The following is a 25196-nucleotide window of genomic DNA, read 5'->3' as shown; positions in this document are numbered from 1 at the left end:
CTGATAATTTATTTGATTGGTTACTAATAAGGTCATATAATAGCGAAATGTTAAACTCAGCTGCCTGATAATTTTTTATTGGTTGCTAATAAGATCATATACTTTTTGAAAATTTCTATTAATTTTTCTAGTTGTAGATCCATTTTTAACATACTACAGCAAACCAAGTAAGAAGCAAAGCTACCATGTGACATGATTAATGATTGTTATTTGCTGCTTCACAATTTCTTCCCCTCTAGAGATCCCAAGATTTCTCGCCTCCTGCTTGAAGCTCAGTACCCAGTTGTTGCTGTTGACAGCTACATGCCTGTGATCGATGTGTTCTCAGGCCACCAAAACGGAAGTCTTCGAGTCTTTTTAGCTATGGGTTCTTCAGATCAAATAATGGCATTACAAAGATTAAAGAATGAAGAAGGAACACTCCCTCCCTTCAGCCCCAGACCAGCCCATTTCCTGGACCAGCCATCTGTAGCATCTGTTGCTATGGTACTGACTAGACACTGTGGATTGTAAAAACACCGTAATCTCATTTTCTGTTGTGTATTTTAGTGAAGCCATTGCACCAAATACTCAGTAGCAAAAGGCTCAACGGAGAATATAATTTGCGCTCCAGTGCTTGCTATAAGTCCAAAGAATCATTTGTCTTTTTCTGTAATCTTTAAAATAGATTTCTGTGTCTGTTTAAGCATCCTGAATTTATTAAGGAAATCCAGTTGGACAACCCAGGTAGTATACCTGTAATTTAGTAACTTAACTGCTTTTAAAAGGGAATTAGAAGAAGTCAGAGCCCAGATGGTATCTATGATTAGATTAAATGATGCTTTTCTGATGGAGAATTACCTAAAAAGAGAAGTTAAAGAAAAATCATCTGCAATATTCTCAATTCTGTTTATTAGGTAGTCCTCACTTAGCAGTAGATTTTATTAAGTTCTACTCTAAAAGTTAAAAAGTTACTGTGGGCACACAAGAAGTCCTTGAAACATTTCACTATGAGGTATCTACTGATAAAATTGATTTTCCTTCAATAATCATGTCTGTTATCCAGTCAACCAAGTGCAGAAAAGAATTATTAAATTAATATATTACATGAACTAAGTAGGCAGATGTGGTGACTCTGAAAGCTATTTTTGCCCTAAAATTTTAGCACCAGAGATCAAATTGCAAATTTTATTTTCTAAGTAGGTCTTAAGCAAGTGTTGCTAACATGTGTTTTCAGATTTAAAAGCCAATTTCTAATGCAGTCTCTTTTCTTGATTAAAAAGCATACAAACCACAGTCTCACTCCAAATCTGAATGCTCAGTCTCCCCCTTGGCTATTCCTGGTAGCCTGTTGTCTGATGGGAGCTGAGGCTGCAGAGAACAGAGGTGAGGGCACCAGCTTGAGTCACTCCAGTAAACCCTGCCTCCCCTGTTAGGGGCTATGCATGTTCAAGAAGCTGTTACAAGTTGATCTTAGCAAATTACGATTACATAAGTGATAGTTCTGCGGAGTCCTTTAGTAGCAAAACAGCATGCATGTTGCTTACCTCCCCAAGTGCTCTGTGCCATTTGGGGGCAGTTCCAACTTCTATAGAAATAGTCATCAAATTGGAATATGTTTGCTCCAAGTATGTAGTCTTTGTTCCAGTTCAGGCAATAGCTGTTTAAAAGATGTTGAATTTGGTCAAATGCCTTTAGATTTGTTGAACTTACCATGTTTTTTTCTTTGTTCCATGAATGCGCTGAATTAGTTGGATTTCCTAGTATTGAAGCCAGGTTCATGGTTTAAAGTAAAAACCTGTAAGTTTAACAACACTGAGCAATTGAGAATTGATGCATAAAATTAAAATTTTTTTAGTTATCAGCTAGTTTTCTTATTTCTTCATATATACTCAGTTTTCAGAGGAAAGCAAGTATACTCTAAGGAAGGTATTCCTTAAAGCTCACCAATGTGTGTTTCTGTTCCATTTTCTAGGCAGAAGACCAAGGAAATGGATTGATAGAGCACCACTTTGAGTTCCATGTAGAGATGGTTAAAGGGCTAGCTCCTCTTCAGGCCACAGTCTGGGGAGAAGCAGATTGCTACGTCCAGTACTACTTTCCAGCTCAAGACTCACAATTCAGTGCTCTAAAAGGACCCGAGTTTCTTGAAAAGGGTAGGTTTGGGAGATGAGGCCTTCTCACTTTTGTATGGGTCTTTCGGTAGTTATATTTGGGGTTTTTTTTATGTAAATTATGTGTTGCTTAATGTTTGTATTAAGACAAGAGATGGGTAGGTTTCTCTCTTTCTCTCTTTTTTTAAAGATTCATTTATTTTACCTAGAAGTCAAAATTACAGAGAGGAAGAGATGAAAATCTTCCATTCAGTGGTTCGCTCCCCAAATGGCCACTGTGATCAGAAGTGGGCCAGTTCAAACCCAGGAGCTTCTTCCAGGTCTCTCATGTGGGTGCAGGGTCCCAAGCACTCAGGCCATGCTCCACTGTTTTCTAAGGCAGTTAGCAGGAAGCTGGATCAGAAGTGGAGCAGCCAAGACCCAAACAAGTGCCCATATGGGATGCTAGTACTACAGATGGAAGATTAAGCTACTGTGCCTCCATAGTGGCCTCTTTTTTTCTTTTTTCAAACTTTTTTGTAACTCTTTATTTTGATATGGTGACATGGAAGAGTTGCAAAAAGAATACAGAGAATTCCTTTATACCCAATACCTAGATCTGCCAGTTACTTGCATTTTACCCCATCTTAGATAATTTACATGCCTTTTCACTCTTAATTAAATGCACATAGTTGGTTCTCATTGTTTGAGATAATCATATTCTATATTAGGCAATTCTGAACCATTGCTCCTAGGAAAAGATGATCATACACATAATTCATAAGACCAGACACAATCTAAATGTTACAAACAGCATACCCTGGTATATTGTATTCATTTCACAACAGAGAAGGGATTCAGAGATGGTAAGTACCATCCCACTAACAAGTGCCAAAGTTAAAGATCAAACCCTGTAGCTGGACCCAGAGCTGGAGCATCTGCCGTGTCACACTGCTCCTCAACACCTCCATCTCCTGGTCATTTTCAAGAAAACAGAATCTCTCTCCTTTTCCCATCTCACCTGGGAGTGGTAAATTGGATAACTCAGATTTTTCACTGTCTTTATATATGTCTAAGGATGACTGCCATTGTGTCGACATGAATAGATGGGGTTCATGTAGGGGTATGCTTGAATACAGAATATATAAAGAACTCTTTGAAACCAGTAATTTCTAAAGACCAATTAAAAAATGGACACAGCATCTAAACAGAAATTTCTCTAATGATGTACAAGTGGTTGGTAAATGTTAGCTGGAAGGATGTCCATATCCTTATCTGTGAGGTGGGAGTAACCACACTAGCTTAGTTTTCTTCACAGGAACGTTATGACTTAAGAGTAAAATCAAATGCTTTATTATCCTGCTACCTGTAAAGCCCTTAAATCACATGCTGGAATATTCTGAATTACTTTTCTTCTCCAAGGTATTGCCCTGAAGCCCTTCAGAACTGCAACCACGCTCTGTGTTCCAGATCCCATCTTTCACAGCGAGCACCATCACACCCTCCTGCTGCCCCCCGAAGTCCCTGTGCAAAGGCTCCTACTAGGCATCTTCTCTGCTCAAGGGCTCACGCCTGGAGGGGGAGTCCAGTTTGAAGTCTGGTGCAGGTACCGTAGGACGAACCTGTTCCTGTGCCTCGGAAGAAATTGCATCATCAAAAGAAAGAAAGAAATGCCAACTTTCTTTTTTTTTTTTTAAAGATTTATTTTTATTATTTTTTCATTGGAAAGGCAGATATACAGAGAGGAGAGACAGAGAGGAAGATCTTCTGTCCAATGATTCACTCCCCAAGTGAGCGCAACGGGTCGATACTATGCCGATCCGAAGCCAGGAGCCTCTTCCGGGTCTCCCACGCGGGTGCAGGGTCCCAAAGCTTTGGGCTGTCCTCGACTGCTTTCCCGGGCCACAGGCAGGGAGCTGGAAGGGAAACGGGGCTGCCGGGATTAGAACCAGCGCCCGTATGGGATCCCGGGCGTGCAAGGCGAGGACCTTTAACCACTTGCGCCACTGCGCCGGGCCCGAAATGCCAACTTTCAATTGCTAAGGCTGAATTATTGTTAGGAAGCTAAGCAACTCTTTGGCCCTGTTTTTATATTTGTATTTGACAGTAACTACTGTCCAATTTTTTATTAGCAGTTGTATCTCCTACCACTAAATGAGAAGTGGAGTCTTGTTAGTTTTACCCCACTTAACATATCCTTCAACATTTTTTAAAGTTTTTTATTTGAAAAGCAAGATTTCAAAGAGAAGGAGAGACAGAGAGAGGAGTCTTCCATCCTCTGGTTTACTCCCCAAATGCTACAATGGCCAAAGCTGAGCTATTCAAGAGCTAGGAGCTTCTTCTGGGTCTCTCACATAGGTGCAGGGGCCCAAGGGTTTGAGCCATCCTCTGTTGCTTTCCCAGGTCATAAGCAGGGACAGCCAAGACTTGAATCAGTATCCATATGGGATTCCTGCACCACAGGTGGTGAGGGTTAGCCTGCATACCATTGCACTAGCCCCCAGGCAGCACTTTCATGCTGCTTTTACTGACTTAGTTAGTTCAGGCTCTTAGATTATGTTAAATTACTGTAATGAACTCCTAAGAAGTATCCACATTCCTAAAGTCATTTATTGTTATCTCTTCTTTTTACTCAATGCTACACAGTGATAGCAGAGTTCCAGGAAAGATCCTGGCAGGAATGCAGATGTTCAGATTTTGTCTTTGCACCTGTACCCTCAGGAATCCAAGTAAACTGACTGAGACACAGATCTGGGCAAGGACACCACCCTCAGGCCACAAATTATTCCTTAATGTAATCATGTAGAAATCTTATTTCTGAAACCACTAAGTGAGATGCTTGCCAGTGTTGTGGCACAGCAGGTTATGCTGCAGCTTGCAATGTCAGCATCTCATGTCTGAGTGCTGGTTGGCGTCCCAGTTGCTCCACTCCAATCCAGCTTCTTGGAAGGCACTTGAAAGGCATACCTAACTGGTATGGCCATTTGAGAAGTAAACTAAATAACAGATGGATGGTCTCTTCTGCATCTCTGTCTCATCTGTCTGCCTGTCAAATAACTAAACCTTTGACAATAAAATATCAAAGTTTAATTTGTAACTTTGTTAAGCAAGTATAGATTACTTTGATGTAAGAAGGAGATGAGTAGATCCTCCCAGTGTATGAGGCCTAGGCCTGAGGACAGGCATGAACCTGGAAGGAGATTGGGACTGCTTCACTTAGAACTACTTTGACTGCTGCAGGATGGAAGCTTTCACAAGCGCTACTCCAGAGGTCCACGTCTATACTGCCCATCAAACAGAAAGCAGGGAAAAGTTGAGTTTATCCTGCACACTGGCTGTTAGTGATCTTCCTCTTTCATGTAATGGGTAAACAATGCAGCCAGACCTAAGGACCACTTTGCATCACCAATTCAGAGTAATGAGGCTCCAAGGATAACTAGGTACTGAAAGCTGATCTCTAGGGCAGATTGAATCATTTATCTACCTAATTCTTCCAACTGACAGCTTGTGGTTTTGTGGTTTGCAGATATTATTATCCTAATGTGAGAGAGCAGATGGTTGCCCGGGGAACGTTGCCCCTCTCAAGAATCTGTGCCGCGGTAACCACGCAGCACCCACAGCACCTGGAGGATGTGGGAATACAGACCTTTAATCTCCCTCTAACACCCAGGCTCGAAAACAGGAAAGAATTGAGGAATCAGTCATCAGGTAACCAAAGATGAGTTTGTTTTTCCATTTCAAAGTTGGCACATGCAGATGTTCCCTGTTTTTCCAAATTAGCAGTGCTTACCATTTTGGAGTATGTACCCTTCAGGATCTGATGCAGCTCTGAGCCATCCTCTCAGAAAAATAAGTGTAGCATATATACTATAAGTGTTGTACATGATTTTAGAAAACTCATGATTCGTGGACCCTGTGCGAATGTCACTTGTCTCATTTTCCCTTTAACTTCATCCATTTGAGAAGCCTTCACAGCATCTGTCGTTGTCTTGGTGCACTCGGAGAGTTATTAGTCCGAGGAGTTGAGATGAGATTTGTGAAATGCCGTTAGCTTGGACTGGGAACTCACCGTAAAGTGGAAGAAGGTTGGGATTTAAATCTAGAAAAGATAAGTTAGAATTTTAAATGGTGTTACAACTTAATGGGACCAGCAAGACAACCTGTCCTCTGAGTTCATCATCTGATGGACAGGATGGGACTCCTGAAACAGGTCACTGAGCATGTGTGTCAAAGAGCTCCTACTGACACAGAAGGTTTCATCTTGTGTAATTGAGATTAAATTGTCCTTCCCAACCTCCCTACTCAGCTTGCTCTGTTATTCATAAAACCTTTGTCTGAACTGTGACATGTGAAGGATATTTTAGGTGGTAATAATAGAGTGATAACAGCATATGAAGTGTGAAAACTTTTAAAGATTTCAAAAGGAGAGCTGCAAGCTCAACTCAATTATATAATTATAATTGGAAAGTTAAGAAAATCTGGTGCTGTATCATCTTGGCAAGCAGTTCAGTCTCTAAGCCATAGCTTTTTGGGGGTAAGGTGAAACAATACCATGTTCCACGCTCAGAACCCAAAGGTAGAACAAGTAATACACTTTTACCACGATCTGACTGACAGCTAAGGTTCCTTGTTACGCTCTTCCTTTCTAACCACAACTTTGTGGTTTGGTAGAACAGGCTCTTTTAACCAACTTTTTTTTTCCTTTTGTCCTCATCCTTCAGGTTTATTGGATGTGGGTCTAAGGTACAGGCGTAGCCTAAGAACAGCAGAGGGAGTTCTTGCTGCCCGAACTGTCTCCATCTCAGTCCACATCATCAGAGCGTGTGGTCTGCAAGCAGCAGCCAAGTAAGTACACCTCAGAAAGGCAGTTCTCAAACGTTTTTCCACTGCAGTCAGCATAATATGATGCTCATATATTTGGACATGATTTCCAGTTCACTAACCACATGCTTTATTTTTTTTTTAGGTAATTATTTCAGTTATAAGTAAAATAGGAACAAACATTGCTGTTCTAATTGTTGTTAGCAACTGATGTCCTTGACCTACTCCCGTCTTCTGGCTCATTCCCCAGATGTCCACAACATCCAGGACTAAGCCCAGGGCTAGTCAGGAACCAAGGAACTGAATCCATATCTCTTATGTGGCTGGCAGGAACTCAGCTCTTAGCCATTACCTTGCTGTTTCCAAGGATCTACACTGACAGGAAACTGCAATTGGAAGTTGAACTAAGAATCAAAACCCCACACTTTGACATGGGACACAGACAACTGAACCAACATTTTAACTATTATGCCAAATGCCCACCCCACCCCACCTTGTAACACCCATGGGTATACCCTCTACTGCAAACCATGCTGCGCGAGTCATTGCATCTTCTCTGTTACCGCCTTGTTCACCATTTGAGTCACCTCTTACACTAGTGTGTTCCCTTCAGTCAGTTGTCAGCATTATAGCCAGTGATCCTATGACAACTTAAGTCAGGTCTTGAGATACATCTACTTATATCTCATTTTTCTTAGGCATGTTATTATATATGTGTGTGCTTCATAAGGTTCGTAGAAAAATAAAGCATAAGTTTGTTCTATTGCAAAAATGTTTAAAACTCCATTCCTTTTTTTTTTAATAATGATGTTTTGCCTTAAGTCTTTTAGGGCCTCTCATACATGGATTTCAAAACTTTTTCACCAAAATTAACTTATCTTTTATATTTGTATTTGAATCTTAAAGAAACAGAGACAGAGATCTGTCATCTACTGGTTCACTCCCCCAAATAGCCACAACATCCAAGGCTGGACGAGGCCGCAGTGGAGAGCTGGAAACTCAATCCAGATATCCCATGCAACTTAAAGGGGTCCAACTTCTTAGCCCATTGCCTGTCACCTCGCAAAGTGCACATTAACAAGAAGCTAGAATTGGAAGCAGAGCCAAGACTCAGACCAAGACAGTGCAACATGAAAATTCACACTATTTTAATCACAAGGCCAAATGTCCACCCTCTAAACTTATTTTAATTCCATTTTCCATTAATTTCTAGAAGTAAGAACATACATAATACGCTAAGTATGGACATACATTAATAAAGACCATTTAGATTACTTTCCCTTATAACAGGAGAAATTGCATTGCTTATTGTATATGCTTTAAACAAAAGAAATCTAAGAGATGAAAGAAGTTAAAATAGCTTGTCCAGGGTCAAATGGCAAATAAATTTTGGAGCCAGGATTCTAATAGAAATCTGTATGACTCCAAATTACTATGTCCTATTGTTGCATACTAAGCAGTGGAGAAGATTAACAAGAAGGAACCCCTAAGTCAGCTTTAGGGAGATGAAGAAATGCTTCAAAACAAAATTCCTCTTTGCCTAAAGGTTAATGGAATCCCCCTTGGGAAATTTGAGGTCAAGAGGTTTGTCTCATACTATACCTACACACCTAAGACTGAACTTGATGAGTGTCAATTGAAGTAGATTCTGTGGCCAGCATCCTGATGTAATACATAAGGCCTCCACTTGTTAACACTGACATCCCATATCAGAATGCTGCTTTGAGTCCTAGATACTCTACTTCCAATCTAGCTTTGTGTAGTACCCAGGAAAGCAGCAAACATTGCCTAATTTCTTGGGCCCCTGCTATCCATGTGCAAAGCCAGGATGGAGGGTCTGACTCAAAACTCACTATTTTGGCCATATGGGGAGTGAATCAATGGATGGAAGATCTGTATCTCTGTTTCTCGCCCTTCATACCTCCTTCTCTCTCTTTTTCTGTCTCTCTTCCTCTCTCGTCTTTCCTCCCCTTCTGTTTTTCATATAAATCTTTAATAATAAGGGTATATATAGATGTTATCTATGCATCATGAAACATTGCTACCTAAAAGAGAAAAGTAGCCACTGAATCTGGGAACTAAGCAGATATTCGTAGTGTTACTTCAGCATTTTTCTGTTAAGCATGAACAATTTCACTGATATCAGATAAGGCCACACCATGACCAAAAGGAAATGAGACAAAAACAAGACTGCTTTATAAGCACAAAACTAAACAAACACTGGGCAAACCACAAAAATACACAGTGTCTCCCTATCCGGGCTAAAATGGGTAACTGCTACTATTCTGCCAATTACTATTTTATTCTATCTTTTAATATTTATTTATTTATTATTAGAAAGCCAGATTTACAGAGAAAAGGTGAGACAGAAAGATCTTCCATCCACTCGTTCACTCCCCAAACAGACACAATACTTGAAGCTAAGCTGATCCGAAGCAAGAGCTTTTTCTGGGTCTCCCACATGGATGCAGTGTCCCAAAGCTTTGGGCCATCCTTGACTGCTTTCCCAGGCCACAAGCAGAAAGCTGGAAGGGAAGTGGAGCAGCCGGGATACAAACTGGCATCCATATGGGATCCCAGTACATATAGGCAAGGACTTTAGCCTCTAGGCTACTATGCAAGGTCTCAATTGCTATTTTAATATTGCTTCTACATAAAACCCATAAAAACCAGTCCAGAGTAAAGGTGACTGATTTGAGACATCCCAAAGATGAGCTAACACAAGTCCTATGCTGTATGTTCTTTCTGATACCCTCTTATTGTTTGATATGGAATCCTCTTGGTATATACTTCCTTCTTGTAATGAGCTACATACCCAGCTTGTTCAACTACAGTTAGTAGAGACAGTGGCAGTACAGGGGATTGTACTCACAGTGCTACTGTAATTAGTAGATGCATGTTATCTTTTGTGACCTCATACAAATACACTATGATACCCAGATTACTAAGAAAGCCCACTATGCCACAGCCCAAAGCCTAGATAAAAAAAAAAAAAACGTGGTCTTTAGGATCTTGGTGATCTCATGAAAGTAGTGGGAATATTTCCTAAGCAATGAAGCTGATTTTGGATGCCATGATCCCATCTCATTCCCACCACTCTTCCCTCTAGGGTTTTGGCTGAACAGGAACCTGCTTTGCAGTTTAGTGCCTCTGTTGGAGTCAATGCATCGGTCAGCACTCACGTCTCCTTCCTGCCCAAGGGAGAACAGCGCCGAAGCCGCCCGGTGGCCTGTTCCTTCTGCCCTGAGTTCTCCCACCACCTGGAGTTTCCATGTAACTTGGTAACTCAGCACTGTAGTGGAGAGACCTGTTTTCTGGCAGAACTATTGGAGTTTGCAGAAATTACTTTTTCTATCTATCATGAAAATACCAAGTCAGGTAAGCAGCAAGTGACTCATCACAATCAAAATTAAAAGAAACATCATGTTTGATGGTTCAGCCCTTTGTGGGGGATCCAGGCTGAAGTGTTTAGAGGTAAGGAGTGATAGTCTCTGTAACAGACTGCTGAGGGATATAGCAAAAAGATTAAAATATGTATTAAGTGCCTTGTGAAAGAGAATGTCGGAATATTAATGGATGAATCCACGTGAAAGATTTGTAGAAATGTGGTATGCATGCACTTTTTCTATATGTATGACATTTTTTTGAAAGAAATTGTCTAATTTTATGAAGTGATTTTTTGGGCAGTACTCCAAACTTTGTTTAAAGTATGACCAACGTAATCCACGCATCATTCGGCACTGAAATTGGATGAGTGTGAGAGGTTATATTGATATACTGTGAACACAGTCTCTTAGTCAGTGGACAGCCAAATAATTTTTCTTCTCTACTTGGTTTATCAGTCAGGGATATAACCAGTATCCACTCATGCAAAGAGTATCTGCTTGGAGTTGTAAAGATTCCAACCAAAGAGCTGCTGATCAAGAGATCTGGTAAGGATCCCAGCTTAATGCTTTCCATTCAACTCTTTCCCTACAGGAAGAGATCATCCTGTCTGAGTGTCTTGCAAGTGAGAGAAAAGGAAACAGAACCCCTTTAACACACAGTTCTGCTACGTAACTTAACAGTTGTCTCAAAAGCATTAATGAATTTGTCCAGCTCTTCTGGGCCTTTAGGGAGTGAACCAGCAGATAAGAAATTTTTCTCTCTTTCAAATAAATAAATATTTAAAAATAACAATACACTATGGGCCTGGTGCAGTAGCGTAGCGGCTAAATCTCACCTTTCATGCGTAGGGATACCGTATGAGCACCAGTTGTATCCCAACTGTTCCACTTCCCAACCAGCTCCCTGCTTGTGGCCTGGGAAAGCAGTAGAAGATGGCCCAAAGCCTTGGGATCCCATATTTTGCATGGGAGACCCAGTGAAAGCCCTGGCTGCTGACTTCGGATCAACTTGGTTCCAGCAGTTGTAGCCAGTTGGGGAGTGAACCAGCAGATAGAAGATCTTTCTCTGTCTCTCCTCTCTGTAAATCTGATTTTCCAATAAAAATAAATGTCTTAAAAAAAAAAAATACACAGAAAGCACTAGGAGAATAGCTATTGTTATTTTGAAATCTAGCACCTGTTCCTTGGTGTGTATTCACCAAATGGCTGTTCCATGGTAGAAGACCTGGGAATAGACTTTAGATATTTTGACTTTTTATCTCATGCCTTTTCCATTGTGCTCATAGTGCCGTGATAACGCTGCACATCTTTTACTCTTCCTAACCCATTGTCCCATTTGACAGTCATAACAATGTTGTCTAATAGACAAGGTCAGCATTAGTTTTTCCATTCCTGGAGTAAGGAAAATGAAGCTGAGACAAATTAATGGCTTAACCAGAATAAACCAGTAGTTTAGAGCTGAGCCAACTAGATCACTGGGGTCTTCTACCCTCCTGGCCTTTGTGCTTCCCATCTCGGCTCCTTGTATCTCCCTCAGACTGTGAGTGTGTTTTCTCTCCTCTTTGGGACCAGCATGATGAAGACTGTGGGTTAAAGAGTGGGTAAGTTTTCTCACTTTTGAGATAATAACCAAAAAAATCTCTTTTCCTCCCCTAAGGGATCACAGGATGGTATCCTGTCATTTTACCAGAAGACAGAGGCCTGCCTCATGGCTTGGAACTCATGCAAACGATCGTGGGGGGTCTGGAGATTTCCGTTTCCTTCACCCATCCTGGAGATAGAGAACGAGTGTTAGAAGCTGCTGAACTATTGGGTTGGAGCTTTGAGAATAGCCTGAAGGATCTTGTCCAGATGGATGAAGAGGAGCCAGCCACTGTCACCATCTCCACTCCACGGCTGTGGCTACCCGTGCATTGTGTGCTGCTTGCTGGTCACAGTCACATCCACAAGAACACCTATTGCTACCTTCGCTATAAACTCTACGACCTTGAAGCTTTTTGGACTCCCCTCAAGAAGCCTAAAGAATCTGCAAACAAAAAGCAGGTCATGGTGACTTTCAAGGCCTCCAAAAGAGCCGAAGTCAGTAGGGGTCCCTCACTGCTTTGGTATTTTAGGGAGGAAAGGCTGGAGATCCAAGTCTGGCGAGCTTACGGCAGTGATAACATGGAGAGGCCACACAAGACTGACAGCTGGATTGGGTCAGCCTACGTGGACCTGGCCAGACTCGGGGAGAGGTCAGCAAGGACACTCACTGTCAGCGGTAAGTTAGAAGCCAGGCTGAGCTCTCGCCCTAGGTCAGGCATGATGCAAAGCACCCCGTCAGACAGTTCTTGATTTGATCCTTCCAGCATTCCTCAGCGTGAAGCTCATTTTACAGTCATGGAAGCAGAGGCTCAGAGAAGGTGAATAACCCAAAAGTAGTAAGCACTCTTTTCATTGCATGCTGAGAGGTTAATAACTTATTAGTGTCTCTTTTAAGAAGAAATTACAAAAACAAGAGATCCTCTGGCTGCTTCCCTTGCTAGAGCGCTTGAGTAGAGCCACATAGGTGAAAGTTTGAGGCTAGTGTGCATCCATTTTTATCAGATTTATGCACCTACTGTACTGTGCAGAACATTGCAAACCTTCAGTCAATTCATGTAAAATATGAGCAAGTGAATTTAGGAGACCACATTTAATCACATGTAAACAAACCATGTATGATCATTTCAAATGCTAATTTATTAATTATAGTAAAAAGCTTACCTGCTAAGGATCATGAGATAATAAACTGGTTCACAAGGCAGAAAGGAAGGAAAGGAACATCTTAAAAGGGGCATTATGCTATACTCTCAAACATTTGCTTAGCATTTGACACATATGTATGGCCTTGAGAATTCAAAAGATGAGTAAGTAGTAGCCGCAGCCCTAGTGAGGGTATACAGTCTGATAAGAAAACACATAATGAATAGTTAGAGTGAAGCAGAAATCCATGAGAAGGGCCTTCTAAGCAGTGCTGTGGGAGCACAGGATGCACATCTGCTTCAAGGATATCTCAGTGGAAGCAATATTTGACTTGAGTTCCCAAGGATTTAGTATTAAGGAAAGGGGGAGAAAAAGATAAAGAGGGACATAACACAGAAGAAATCCTAGGCATGAAGCAATTTGCTACATGTTCGGCACCGTAGGCAGTTTAGGAATGACTGGATACTAATACACTTAGGCTGAGCAGTGATAGGAGATGAAGCTAAACAGATGGACAGGAAGACTGCTCTGTTGAAGGTCTTCTGAGCAGATGATTTAGGACATGTTTCTGAGAACTATGAAATACTATAATAATGGATTCTGAAGAGAAGTGTAACATGGCCTTTGCATTCTAGAAAACTAAATCTAGCAACTGCAGTGCAGAAGTAGCCAGAACAGATTCTTCAGTCATGATAGTTTTTTAGCCTTCCATTCCTATAAGGGTAGTTATGTCCCACACGCCACAGTTGAGAAAACAGCCATAATCCTGTTTTATCCTCCTCAATGTAATTGCTCTAACCCAATTGTTAGTGAACAAATAGCCCTGACTGAAAGAGAAGTGTGACTGTCCCAAATCCTCTGCTTGTCTCAGCCCCAGCAGGTGTAAATGTGGCTCTGCAGATGCTGTGTGCCCTGTTTTTTTCTGGCCTGCACTAACCTGAAGGCTCTTCTGAGACTACAGAGAAAGTCTCTGAAGTGAGCCAACCTCCACTGAACTGATGTTCGTAGAGATAGACTTTTAACCCATTCTGTTAAAGAAGATAGCTGTAAGACACTGAATTAAAAGAGTCAGAATTCAAAAACAAAAACTTGCTTTCTTCAGTGATACCAGTAGTGTTATTAACTTTACAGATAGTCTGTCACACTCTTACTTTTCCACATCCCACCAGTCTTAGCTTTTGACCCTTTTGTTCCATTTTGTCTGTTGAACAAGACAGTCAACCCATCCAGCCATACATTCATATATTGGTAAGATTCTGAGCATTTCTAAGGACTGCACTGCACTGCTTTTAGGTATCTGCTCCTATAATGTCTGGCTCCTACCTCCTCCTTTGTGATAATAATTTATACATTGCATCAAGAAGAAAGGTTTTCTAAAAATAGAAAAAGACCAGAAATGTTCCATTGTATTGCCATCTGTGAATCATTAACTCCTCCCAAATTGAAATGAGTCTAGCAAAGTCACCTTTGAAATTCAGAGGGAATTATCGTTTTCTGCTTCATAAATAAAATTTTAATATACAGCCTGCCAGTAAAGTTCACATCCCTGGGTTTAAACCTGCCATTTGCTGGAAGAGTGATCTTTGCAAGTTCTTAACTCCTCTGAGTCACTGGCACATAAAAAAGATTCCATATTATTTCGCTTCCTCTTTCTTCTTGCCTCCTGCTGCCGCCTCCTGCTTTCCTTCCAGAAGACCTTCAGGGTGCCTGTTAGGACATACATTAGTTGGTAAGATAAGACCAAGTTCAGAATCAGGACACCATTGAGATAAAGAGAAAGTCTACAAACAGTAGCCCATGAAACTTGCAAAAGGGAAGACATGCCACTTCTAAGTTCTTCACATCTTGGGTTTAACTTAATCAGTTTTTTCTCAGCACATGAGTTGCTTCCAAAACAGCTCTTCCAGGTAATAATTTGACCTTGCCTGCAAATCAGTGCTCTACTTCCCATATTAGAGATGGCAGAGCAGGGTAACATTTCTCACATTGCATACCAGCTTCACAGTTTCATTTGCAGATTGGTGTACTGGAGCTTAAATACCTCTAAGGAGGGAAAACACAAGCACCCTTGGGGAGTATTTTCTCCAGAAGTTAGGAGGATTCCTGGCTCCTGCTTTCCTGGGCTTACTCTCCTCCTCCCTCTTTCAGGTGTGTACCCTCTGTTTGGAAGAAATGCGTCCAACCTCCTGGGAGCTGCCTTGCGAGTTCATGTGGTGCTCTCCCCGGTGTCCCCAAACCCAGAGCCTACCCATGAGCTGGACTCCATGGACTGCAGCAGCCACAGTGAGTCTGAGCAGCTGCCCAAAAGGAATGAGGAGATCCCGCTCGCTCCATCTTATGGACAGCCAAAATCTCCTGCCTCCACCCGCATCCCCGGAAACAGCACCACCGCTGAAGGCAACCTACCCCAGGAGGGCCCTTCCGAGCTGGATGGAACTTTTGCAGTCAGTATCCTGGTAGAAAGAGCAATGCACTTGAGTTTAAAAGGTATGCTCTGCTCGCTTACCATGTGTCTGACTCCCCAGGCAATGGTCCTGTCTTTATAAATCTTTCAAGTCATAGCAGGATTTCAAGGAGTATTAATCCTATTAATCAATAACTATGCCTCTCAAGCCTAAAGGTTTTGTAACTTGAGAGCCATTCTGCAAATTATGAATATGGGTATATTAGGTTATAATAATAGTGCTGTATGTATCAACAATAGAAAGCACAGATGTTTTCATCTTTATTTCAGGATATCCTATGACATCATGTATACCTATCATTTCTTTGAAATTACAGAAGTGTGTTACCTATATTTATATCTTAGTTGTGTTGTTTTAAGATTTATTTGTTTGTTTATTTATTTGAAAGGCATAGTGACACAGAGGGGGAATACAGAAGAGGAGGTTGAGATTAATCCATTGGTTCACTCTCCAGATGCCCACAGCAGCCAAGGCTGGGCCGTACTGAAACCAGGGCGCCAGGAACTCCATTCTAGTTTCCCATGTGGGTGGTAGGGACCCTAAGTGCTTGGACCATCATCCTCTGCCTTCCCGAGTACATTAACAGGAAGCTGAATCAGAGGTACCAAGACTTGAACCTGCACTCTGATACAGGATACAGGCATCCCAAGCAGTGGCATAATGCACAATACCACAATGCCTACCCACCATCTTGTTAATAAAGCACAACTATTTCTGTATCACAAAATATTCATAATTGTATTCAGTATAACTGAATTTCTTTGGAATTCTACGTGTTTTACATTGCACTACTAGAAGAGTCCCATAGAACTTGCCAGGCTGCCAGAGGACACAGAAAACTGTCCTGGTTGTATTCAGCCTGTGACCTGCTCTAAAATTTTTGCTTGCCATCACTCTTTTCCTTTGCCTGGCAAATTCCACCTCCCGTCTTAATACTTGGTTCAAGCATCTTTCTTCACCAGAGGGCCTCCCTAACATAAAGATCCCCTCCTGGCACTTTTACACCCTTCCTGTGATAGTATCTGTCACACAGGAGTGACATTTATTCTCCACCAGACATGAGCCATTCAAGCGCTAAGACCTTACCTCATCTGTTTATCCATCACACATTCATTAGCAACAAAACTTAATGTAGTGTTTGTTATTTCCAAACACTGTTCCTGGTGCTGGGGAAAAAACAGTGACTAAATCAAAAGAGAAAAAGAACAACAAAACTAAAATTGTGCCCTTGTGGATTATATTCTAGGTGAAATGTATTCATACTGATATTAATAGCCATTAAGGGATTGAGAGTGTGTGTGAAACTTTGAGCAAGTTCTTCTTTCTCTTTGCACCTTGCATTTCTCATCTGTAGCTGTCTGTGGTGAATTATTTGGAGATGTGTTCTGGTACTGAGAGTCAGGCATCTATAGTCTTGTGAGTCTGCAGCTTGACCTCCCCAGCTGACTCCTGTCCTCTATGTACTGACCACTCTCAAACTCGGCCATGTTTCCTAACTGTTTTGAAGCTGAAATAGTTCATGCTCATGTCTGTCCTTCCCTTTCCCCAGTCCTGCAACCAAAAGCTGTTACTCCCAGGATTGTAAGTGTAAAAACCCTTGAGGCTCCATTTCATCTCATAACTTAGGTGTGTCAGAAACTTTGAATATTTTATCTCAGGACATAATCTTCTCTGAGTACAGTCTTGTATTTCTAGAGTAAAGATACTCTGTGATACTCCATGAGCCATCAAATTAGAAAACAATTTTTTGCCACCCTGTCAGAGCAGCCAATTTTGGCATATCTGATGTGTAAAAGCCAATTGTTTTTGGCAAAAATTTATTTTTGTAATAGTAGTGTTGAAAATAAGATATATAAAAATGTTATATTCTATTTAGTGGGAAGTACTCATGCAGATAGCAAAGTATATATATATTTTTTTTTCAGATTTATTTTTATTGGGCCTGGTGCAATAGCATAATGGTTAAGTCCTCGCCTTGAATGCACCTGGATCCCATATGGGCGCCAGTTCTAATCCCGGCAGCTCCACTGCCCATCCAGCTCCCTGCTGTGACCTAGGAAAGCAGTCGAGGGCAGCCCAAAGCCTTACACCCATGTGGGAGACCCGGAAAGAAGTTCATGGCTCCTGGCTTCGGATTGGCACAGGACCAGCCGTTGCGCTCACTTGGGGAATGAATCATTGGACAGAAGATTTTCCTCTCTGTCTTTTCTTCTCTCTGTACATCTGTCTTTTCAATAAAAATAAATTTTTTAAAAAATTTATTTTATTTTTTATTGGAAAGGCAGATATACAGAGAAGAGACAGAGAGGAAAATCTTCCATTTGCTAGTTTATTCACCAAATGACCACAACAGCTGGAGCTGAGCCAAACTGAAGCCAGGAACAAGAGCCTCTTCTAGGTCTCACGTGTGTACAGGATCCCAAGCGTTGGGCCTTCCCTCCAGCAATGAGTTGAATGGAAAGTGGAGCATCCAGGACACAATCCAGTGCCCGTATGAGGTGCTGGCACTGTAAGACAAAGGATTTGTTCAGTTGAGCTATTGTGCCAGCCCCAGGATCAGAATTTGCTTCTAAATTTTCTATTAAACAAAGCACATCTCTTTAATATGGCTTGTATCTCCTCTACACCAAGTTCTGTTCCAGTTTTCGTGAATTATCTCATTTTGTCCTTACTGTAGATGGAATTATAGATTGAATAGATTACAACACATACATGCTTTTCCACATAAAAAATGGGATCCCACAAACATGAAGTGACCAGAATTAACAGTTAATAAACCTTGCAAAGCTAGAATATAAATCCAGCTATATCTGTATTGAAAACCATGCTCTTCCCTCCATACCATCCTGACTATGGTACAAGAAGTTAATTCCGCCTCCATTCTGTTTTTACCAGTCAAGCTCAGAGTGGGTGTGCATTGAACATATAGTTCCTGTGTAGGAGTGATAGCATATTCAGAAAGGAGTAAATCTTGGCCAGGCCAGTTCCAAGTGACATAATAGTTTATGTCTTTCAGGAGACTGGAAAGAAGCTCCTGGCTCCTGAAGCTTCCCACCATAGCAACCACTTAGGAAATGAGCCAGCAGATGGAAAATCTTTGTCTTTGTATCTCCTCCTGTTTATATCTGCCTTTCCAAGGAAAAAAAAATGAATCTTTAGAAAAAATCAATTTATTTATTTGAAAAGCAAAGTGATAGGAGAGAGACAGAGAGGAAGACGGTCAGGGGAAGGAGTCTTCCATCTGCTGATTCTGTCCCCAAATGGCTATGATGGATGTCTGGGCCACACCTGTACCAAGAGCCAGAAACTCCTTCCTTGATTTCCACATGGGTAGCAGGGAAGCAAGTATTCAGGCCATCTTCCAGAATGGGGAATTTAATAAAACAGGGTAAAGCGTGGGTATTTAGAGCCAATAACAAATTAAATGGTTTTGTGCAAATACAGCTGCGGCAGCATTTTCTCTGATATTCTCTTGGAATGTTTTTGTCACCCCTCCATTGTCATCTTAACCTTATTTGTTCAGGCCTCAGAACTTGGATTAATGTCACAGCCTTCCCAGTGGTTACTGCCTCCAGCCAGTGTTCCTCCAAAATATTTTTTGTTCTGCCACGGTCAGCAAATCCAACCCTGTCTCTCCACTGTCCAAAATACTTTGTTGATTTCATATCACTTGCAGGCTTGGTAACAGCAGGCAAGGTGCTGCCCATCTGGCCTAATGTGTCTATCCTGCTGTCAGAGTTCAGTGAATCCGAGCGAGACTCCAAGGCGAGTAAGATGATCTCGATTTCTAGTCCAAGGGGCAATCTCTTGCCATAAGCAAGAAGCGCCCTAAATGAAATAATCGTGGGGTTTTTATACTAAGGGAATCAAAAGCTATGTGACAGTGAGCAAGTACATGATTAGGAACTAACAGTGACACAAAACAGAAAGTATGTGATAGGAATTTACAATGTATAGGTTGGGGGTCCTGATCAGATCACTTCAATGCAGACAGTAATAAAACAGCATGCCTCAAAGGTAGCTGTCTTTCCCATGAATCCAAAAATTCCAAGATTCTCCCTATCTCCTCCTGCCTCCTGGTCTTTCAGAAAACAGGAGCTTTGCTCGTAACAGGATGCAGGTGTTTCTTTGGAGATTCCAGACTTCCAGTACAGTCAGCTTTACAGTCAACCCTTTCACCTGCCTCATTTATCACCAGTTGTTACTCACAGTCTACAACTCCTTTTGTGGCAGTGCCCTATTTTGTTCTGACCACCAAGCCTTTGACTAGGCCATTTCCTCTATCTCGACTACCTTCTCTCTTATTCAGCAAACTTGCTGCTCCTCAGAGTAGACTAAAGTGATGTCAACACATTGAAGCCTTTAGAAATGAGTAAAAAACCCTTCCCCTATCCCCAGCACCCTCTTGCAGGCTTGCTGCTTCGTGTTACTGTACTAAAAAGATCTGCTCCCTGGACTCTCTTTCAGGCTGGTTGCTCTGTGGAGACAGCTTGTGCGCTGTTTATTTCTCTATCCCAGTACATTCTCCTTACAGTGCAACTAAGCAGACACCGTGTCCTCCTATCAGGTGAACACTGAGCCATAAACATCATTCACATCTCTGACAGACTGGTGTTCCAAACTGGCAAATCACTGGCTCTTTGGCCTCTTTTTGTATAGCCAGGTGAAGGAAGCCATCAGTATGGATGTGTGTCTTACAAAGGGCTCTATTATATGCTGATATTCACCCATGCAGTAGTGAGCAAGTCCCTACAGTCTTTCCTCATAAACCTTTATGTGTTAGTCGGGCACTGGGTGGAGCCTTAGGAATACAGACTTGCCTGTCCTCTCTGAAATGTGCCTTCCAAATAAAGACATAAAGAGTTCTGGGGCTGGCATTGTGTTACATCAGGTTAAACTGCCGCCTGTGACACTAGCATCTCTTGGGGATACTGATTCAAGACCCAGCTGCTCCGCTTCCAACCCAACTCCCTATTAATGTACCTGGGAAAGCTGCAGAAGATGGTCTAAGTGCCATGTGGGAGACCCGGCACAGCTCCAGGCTTTAGTCTGGCACAGGCGTTGCAGCCATCTGGGGAGTGAACCAGTGGATTGAAGGTTGTGTAAGTCTTTAAAACTACAGAGAGTTCTGGAATGGACTCAGAAGACTGGGTTCTGGCCTTAGTTGAGCCATTAACTTGATTTGGACATTGAGCAAGCCCATTTATTTCCCTTTTCCTCAACTATAAGATGTGATGCTCATGCAGAGTCATCTCTCAGTGCCTCTTCAGCTGTCCTGAGAGGAAACCAAGAGCAGCACACTCCACCCTGTGTGAGTCAACTACAACTTCTAAAGCTTTTTGCAAAAAAAAAAAAAAAGTAGATGTTTCATTGATGTCCACGGTGGCTTCTTTCCGTAATCCTGCCTTCAACTGTTTGCAGTATGTCCATCCCTGTGGTGTTTTGGAAGTCTTCCAGGAGGAAGGAAATATAAAACTTCTGGTAGAAGGTTCACAAACCACCCTGAGGTAGAAACTGTCCGCACCAAGGCTTAAATCTGAAGCAGCTTTAAAATGCTGTGGTCTTCACTATCGTTCTGGTTCTGAAAATAAAACAGCCTCTTGGATATTTTCATTAGAAAAAGTTCTGGGGTGGGCCCAGCATGGTAACCCAGTGGCTAAAGTCCTCACCTTAAACATGCCAGGATCCCATATGGGCACCACTTCCCATCCAGCTCCTTGCTTGTCTCCTGGGGAAGCAGTAGAGGATGGCCCAAAGCCTTGGGATTCTACACCCACGTGGGAGGTCCAGAGGAGGCTTCTGGCTCCTGGGTTCAGATCGGCTCAGCTCCGGCCTTTGCAGCTGCTTGGGGAGTGAATCAACAGACAGAAGATCTTGATCTCTGTCTCCTCTGTGTATCTGACTTTCTAATAAAAATAAATCTTTAAAAAGAGAGAAAGAAAAAAATTTGGGGAGGAGCCATCCTTTAAGAATCACCTTCAGGGCTGGGGCTGTGGCATAGTAGGTGAAAGCTGTCATTTGCAATGCCAGTATCCCACATGGCACTGGTTCTAATCCTGGATGTTCTACTTCCAATCCAGCTCCCTGCATGTGCACCTGGAAAAGCAGTAGAGGATTGCCCAAATTCTTGGGCCCCTGTACTTCCATGGGACATCCGAATGTCGGTTCTGGCTATGGCCTGGCCCAGAACTAGGTATTCAGCCACCTGGAGAGTGAACCAGCAGATGAAGAATCTCTTTCTCCCTCTCTCTCTGTTTCTCCCTCTTCCTCTGTAATACATTCAGATAAATGAATCTTTTTTAAAAATCAGCTTCAGTATCCCTAAGATTTGTGCACTTAATCCACAGAGGTGACTAGCCCTATTTTATAAATAGGCAACTAAGGAAGAGAGAGAAAGAGATTTGAAGTAATACAGTTAATTATGTGAGAATGAGCATCATCACCTTCTTATTGTGCTTTTTAACCCACCCAGGCAGGGAGAGTTAGGGGTCCTTCTGGCTTTCGACACCCCTCTGTACTTACCTATGTCCCTTGGATCAAAAACCAAATATCACTCTTCTGGTGCTTATGGGATGCATAGGAGATGCCAGTTAGTTTTAGCTTATCAGAACTGGATTAAATTTTTATTTAAAGCACACAATTAGGCATTGCTTGAGGGAAAGTTTCCTTCCAAGCCGGTGGGTGAGGAGGGGGAGTTCTTTTCTTAAGCACATGGAGTTACTTAGAACTAGTACAGTGGAAAAACCCCTGAATAAGAGTCCAGATTGTTCCAAATGCCAGTCAACCCTGTGTGCAAAAAGCAAGCCACTCTTAGTTCCCTTGGTTGCCTTATTTGTAAAGCAAGAGGCCTGTTTATGCGGTTTTCAGAGATGTTATCAGTCCAAGCTTAATTTGTGGGGGGGAAAAAAAGCCATGAACTGTTACCCAAATATGAGAAATTGTTTTCATCTCATTGAAACAATTATGCCATTCTTGATGCATATATGTATATATATATATGGAAAGTAGTTTTACATATATACATAACCTAGCAAATTGAGTGAAAACACAAAATTGATAAAATTGATTCCCCTGGTCTTTTTAACTGCTCTGAGTGTTGAGTCCCAACTCTGTTGGAGATATGATGCTTTCTTCTGGTGTAGTTCCAAAAGTGTTTCAGACCATGACCTTTTCCAGAAATGTAAACAAGCCAGAGAGAGCCGGGGAAACCTGATAGACCTGCTTTGCCAAGCCCATTTCTTTACCACCTGCTGTTAGGATGAAAGAAACATTTCTATTCAAGATAGAGTAGGAAGCAATTGTCGTACAAAATAAAAAGGAAGGCTGAGTGGTATTGCTACACATATTGAATTAGAATTTGATGGTGAGAAGTATCTTAAGAGCATGTGTTTCAAATGAGAAAACTGATGCTCAGAGGAGAGCCAGAATGAATTGACATGCTCAGTATGTCACACTAAATCACTGACCTTGGACAAACAATTGTTCCTTTCTGGCTGGTGTCTCTTAGAACTGCGATGACCAGCTGTTGCTGTCCTCTGCCAGTGTACACTGCAAGCAGGCAAGGCAAGAGGCAGAGTCTAGCCTAGAATCCACTCCCCTAGCCCTTCCATTGACTTTGTTTCCAACTTCTTGAGCTTTGGGGTCTCTGTTGGAGCTATTCCCTATAGCTAGCTATAAAGTTTTCCAAGAACTGTGTTTCCAAGGCCCAGTTCATAAATATTCCCCAACAAGAAACCACTTCTCCCCCTTCCTTGCAACTTGTGGGATGATGGAAAATGCTGGATTGAGAGACGAAAGCTAGGACAACTACAGAGGCCTGGGCTTAGAAGTGTGCATACATCATACATTGTGCATGAGCTTAGGTGAGGATTATCTAGGACACAGCTTCTCCAACTGTGAAATGGGACATGCTATACTTGTACCTACTGAGATGTTGTAATGATTAGAAATCGATACTAACAGTAGGTAACAAAATTTGATTTACTATATGCCAGATGCTGTTCTAAGAACTTCACAAATATTAACTCATTCAATACTTATAAGAATCCTATGAGATAGATACCTATCATTACATTGTTCCTATACCACTGAGTAAAAAATATGGGGTTGCAGATAAACTAATTGTGCACACAGGATAGCCTACCAAGGAAGTATAGGTGGCCAAGCACCTGAGTCATCCTCTGCTGCTTTCCCAGGTGCATGTGCAGGGAGTTGGATTGGTAGTGGAACAGTCAAGACTAGAACCAGTGTCATGTGGGTACTCCTATGGCTATTAATCAGTAACTTCTTCTAGTGCATTTTTGTTTGTTTATCTCTTTGTGTTGATACCCTGAAGTTCAGTCACTCCTACTATGTTCTATTTCAGGGAGCCCGCTAACAGAGAGGAAAGTGCCAATACCCAGTTGTTGTGTATCGTTTGCAACAGCTGATGAGCCATCACCTATATACACCCATGTGGTTGGAAACACAGATTCCCCTATCTGGAACTTTCAACAGCAATCAAGGTTTGTATTTTCTGATGCTTCTTCAGCCTTCCTGAATCTAGTTTTTCTTTCATCCAAACAGCAAGGAATATAACAGACACAACCATGTTCGAACAGACCTGGAAAATTCTTATTCAGTTATTTAGTTCTAGAGTTTGTGAATTCACAGCTAATGGTTTTAAGATGTTGTTATAGTGTTTTGTTTGTTTTGTTGGGTTTTTTTTTTTAATTTGATTTTTATTGTAAAGTCAGATATATAGAGAGAGAAAGAGGAGGAGAGAGAGGAGGATCTTCCATCCAATGAATTACTCCCCAAGTGGCCGCAACACCAGAGCTGCACCAATCTGAAGCCAGGAACCTGGAGCCTCTTCCAAGTCTCCCACACATGTGCAGGGTCCCAAGGCTTTGGGCCGCCCTGGAATGCTTTTCCAGGCCACAGGCAGGGAACTGAGTGGGAAGCAGGGAAGCCAGGATTAGAACCGGTGCCCATATGGGATCCCAGCACACACAAAGCGAGGACTTTAGCCATAGGCCACTGCCTCAGACCTTGTTTGTTTTACTGTTGTGTTTTTAACCCTGTTCAATTCAATTGAAAAATTATTCAGGGAGGGCCTCTTAGATGTACAGTTCTGTTCTAGGCATTAGAAATTAAATTTAATCAAGATATTCTGTGCTATTGAACAGATCATGGTCTACCTAAGAAGAAATACAAATTAAAAATTACAGTTAAGTGTGCAAAGAAAATTGCAGAAGATCCAGGTAGAAAACTCAAAGAAAAAGATTATTTAGGATAAAGGGAAGGATTCGTAAATATGACACTTCAGCTTAATATTGAAGAAGGCATATGAGTTACCCAGGTACATGAGAGGGAAGGATGTGCCAGGCAAAGGAAACTCATCTCAAGAAAGGCTGTGGATTACCCCCTTCTTGGTTTTGTACCAGCAACTTGTGCATTTCATAGCCTGGGCTTTGAAACCCAGAGAAAACTGACCTCCATCCCTGTATCTGTCGTTCACCATCTGTGTAAGCTGTATAATATCTCTGGGTCTCGAAGTTCTCATATGTAAAGCTGGGGTGATTTTTAAAGGATTGCTGTGATGTCCGAATTAGACACAGTTGGGAGAATTACCTCACAGTATATAGTAGGTTTACCGCCAGTGATAGATTTCCTGTGGAAGGTTCCGAAATAAGAGAGTGAGTTCTGTCAGTCATGTTGTGGTACTTCTCAGAGGCTGTGCGCTAACA

The 25196-nt window shown here is 41.8% G+C and overlaps 1 protein-coding gene across 5 annotated transcripts in view; it reads left to right on the top strand.

Annotated features, from left to right (window-relative positions):
• C2CD3 (C2 domain containing 3 centriole elongation regulator) overlaps positions 1-25196 on the top strand; it is a 113218-nt gene that overhangs the window by 52609 nt on the left and 35413 nt on the right. For all 5 annotated transcript variants that reach the window (XM_040964293.1, XM_040964292.1, XM_040964294.1 and 2 more), the window contains exons 16-25: positions 240-486; positions 1955-2135; positions 3495-3678; positions 5599-5780; positions 6794-6917; positions 10003-10271; positions 10736-10825; positions 11937-12539; positions 15152-15490; positions 23834-23972. In XM_040964293.1, coding sequence (XP_040820227.1) covers positions 240-486; positions 1955-2135; positions 3495-3678; positions 5599-5780; positions 6794-6917; positions 10003-10271; positions 10736-10825; positions 11937-12539; positions 15152-15490; positions 23834-23972 — 2358 coding nt within the window. The remainder of the gene's footprint in view (positions 1-239; positions 487-1954; positions 2136-3494; positions 3679-5598; positions 5781-6793; positions 6918-10002; positions 10272-10735; positions 10826-11936; positions 12540-15151; positions 15491-23833; positions 23973-25196) is intronic.

Source organism: Ochotona curzoniae, unplaced genomic scaffold, assembly GCF_017591425.1.
Source record: "Ochotona curzoniae isolate NIBS_2020 unplaced genomic scaffold, NIBS_Ocur_1.0 scaffold_3223, whole genome shotgun sequence".
Taxonomy (NCBI): domain Eukaryota; kingdom Metazoa; phylum Chordata; class Mammalia; order Lagomorpha; family Ochotonidae; genus Ochotona; species Ochotona curzoniae.
Note: the sequence above shows the minus strand (reverse complement) of the source record. Positions and strands in the feature narration are given on the sequence as shown.